The sequence below is a fragment of the Olea europaea genome, unplaced genomic scaffold (genome assembly GCF_002742605.1).
Source record: "Olea europaea var. sylvestris unplaced genomic scaffold, O_europaea_v1 scaffold20852, whole genome shotgun sequence".
NCBI lineage: Eukaryota > Viridiplantae > Streptophyta > Magnoliopsida > Lamiales > Oleaceae > Olea > Olea europaea.
In genome coordinates, this window is record NW_019238781.1 from 1 (window position 1) to 1891 (window position 1891).

Consider the following 1891-nt stretch of genomic DNA (forward strand, 5'->3'; position numbering starts at 1 on the left):
TTATAATTTGCATATCCACCATTTCCTGCCACAAGAAATATGAGACAAAAATTTAAACAAGAATTGGATGCAATAATAAGGCGATGTTTGGGAGTGATTTTTCACTCCAAAAAATTAATTTTTTGAACGTTATTTTACTATTTCAGCCGTAATTTTTGACTTCTTCCCTCACAGGTAGCCCCACTTTTTTCCTAACGGTCAAAAAATCAATTCTCAAAATCACTACCCAACAGGACCTAAATACATATTTATTGGTTGCTAGGATCATATTATGGAATGATACCTTTATAATTTGCATATCCACCATTTCCTGCACAAAGAAACATGAGTCAGTCAATTAGACAAGTATTAAACGCAATACATACATAATTACTTGGTCACTTGGATCACGTGACTTTACAGTTAGAATGAAAATACCTTGATAGTTTGCATATCCGTCATTTTCTGCCACAAAGAAGCATGAGACAAAAAATTAGACAAGTACTAGATGCAATTACTAGGTTGCTTGGATCACATGACTATATAACTGGAATGAAATACCTTGATAGTTTGCATATCCACCTCTGTTCCAACCTCGTCCCCTCCCTCTGCCACGTCCTCTTCCACGTCCATATGCATCTACAGATCAAATTAACAGTGAATAAATTACCAAGGATGGCAGTTCAATAATAATGATCAATTCAGGTGGATTTCTTGGCATTACCTCCATTACCACTGTTGTACGGCGCACGTGCTTGTCTAGGAAGAGGTTGCCTTTGCTTTTGCTGTTGTTGCTGTTGCTGTGGCTGTGGCTGTGGCTGTGGCTGTGGCTGTGGCTGTTGCTGTTGCTGTTGCTGTTGCTGTGGCTGTGGCTGATAATTATATTGTTGTTTAGTTTGCCCCATACGAGCTGGAGCTTGGTACCTACAGAAGCACAAAGAACAAACATCTGCAGTAAGATATTTAAGTTCGAATATATATATTAAAAAGAAATCTTTCAAAAGTTAAAATGCACAAGGCAATGTATGTTGAAAGAGCTACTACAACAGAAGTTGCTAAACATCAGAAATACAGTTCAAACAGGAATATATTCAAACTTGTCTTCTGGGTAGGCATTTTGCATCAGATAGAAATGTTGTGGAATTATAACATCAACCTTCCTGACTCCCTATCTCTCCCACTTTTGGCTTTGTCCTTCATAAAGAAACAAATAACATATAAATGAAAACTACCCTGGAGAATTCTTGTTTAGCTCCTTAGTTGACAAGGTGATTGAAATCATGGAAACATGGCGAGTCTGCTCGACACTGCAGTAGACATTAAAATCAATATCAGATGATACGGGCATGATTCATTTAATTGCAGATCAGATGGGAGACCAGGGAATTTATGAGCATGCGTGCATAATCGTAAGCATACAAGGAACAGAAGATTGAAACTTACGTCTGAAGGCCCTCTTCGATGGGTTCAAATGTATCAGTTATTCTTACTGAACTGATGGCAGTGTCTTGATGCAGTCGAGGAATTCTTCTCTGTTGCAAAAATAAGAGAATGAGGTCTTCATGTGGTAGTTTCAACAAAATCAGAAAGGAAAAAGAAAGAAATCAATTCACAACACCACCTTTATAATCTCTGCAATAGCTACTGTCTTGCTTATCGCCTGACCCATTGCTTTCAAGACAATCTCATTCCCACGTCTCTCCTAGACAAGAGATTGTTATTATAATGTATATCTGGCATGGCTAAGTAACAGCGAAATAAACTAAATGCATGTGGTAACTTGATCGAAACTCTCCTTCCAAGTCTTTGTGATCAAGTACTACAGTGCTATTCAATATACAAAAACTGTCACATCAGTTTCAGACAAACCAAATGAAATTTTTACTTTCCCATAGCATGGATTCTTAGTGTA

At 37.5% G+C, this 1891-nt stretch overlaps 1 protein-coding gene across 1 annotated transcript; it reads right to left on the bottom strand.

Moving 5' to 3' along the window:
• Positions 1-283: 283 nt before the first annotated feature.
• Positions 284-1681, bottom strand: LOC111380038 (general transcriptional corepressor trfA-like; the record flags this gene model as incomplete). Its single annotated transcript, XM_023003504.1, has 7 exons — positions 284-310; positions 418-444; positions 541-618; positions 704-903; positions 1212-1286; positions 1423-1511; positions 1601-1681. Coding segments are annotated over 7 exons (577 nt in total), but the record flags the coding sequence as incomplete, so codon positions are not given.
• Between the last annotated feature and the right edge of the window lie 210 nt (positions 1682-1891).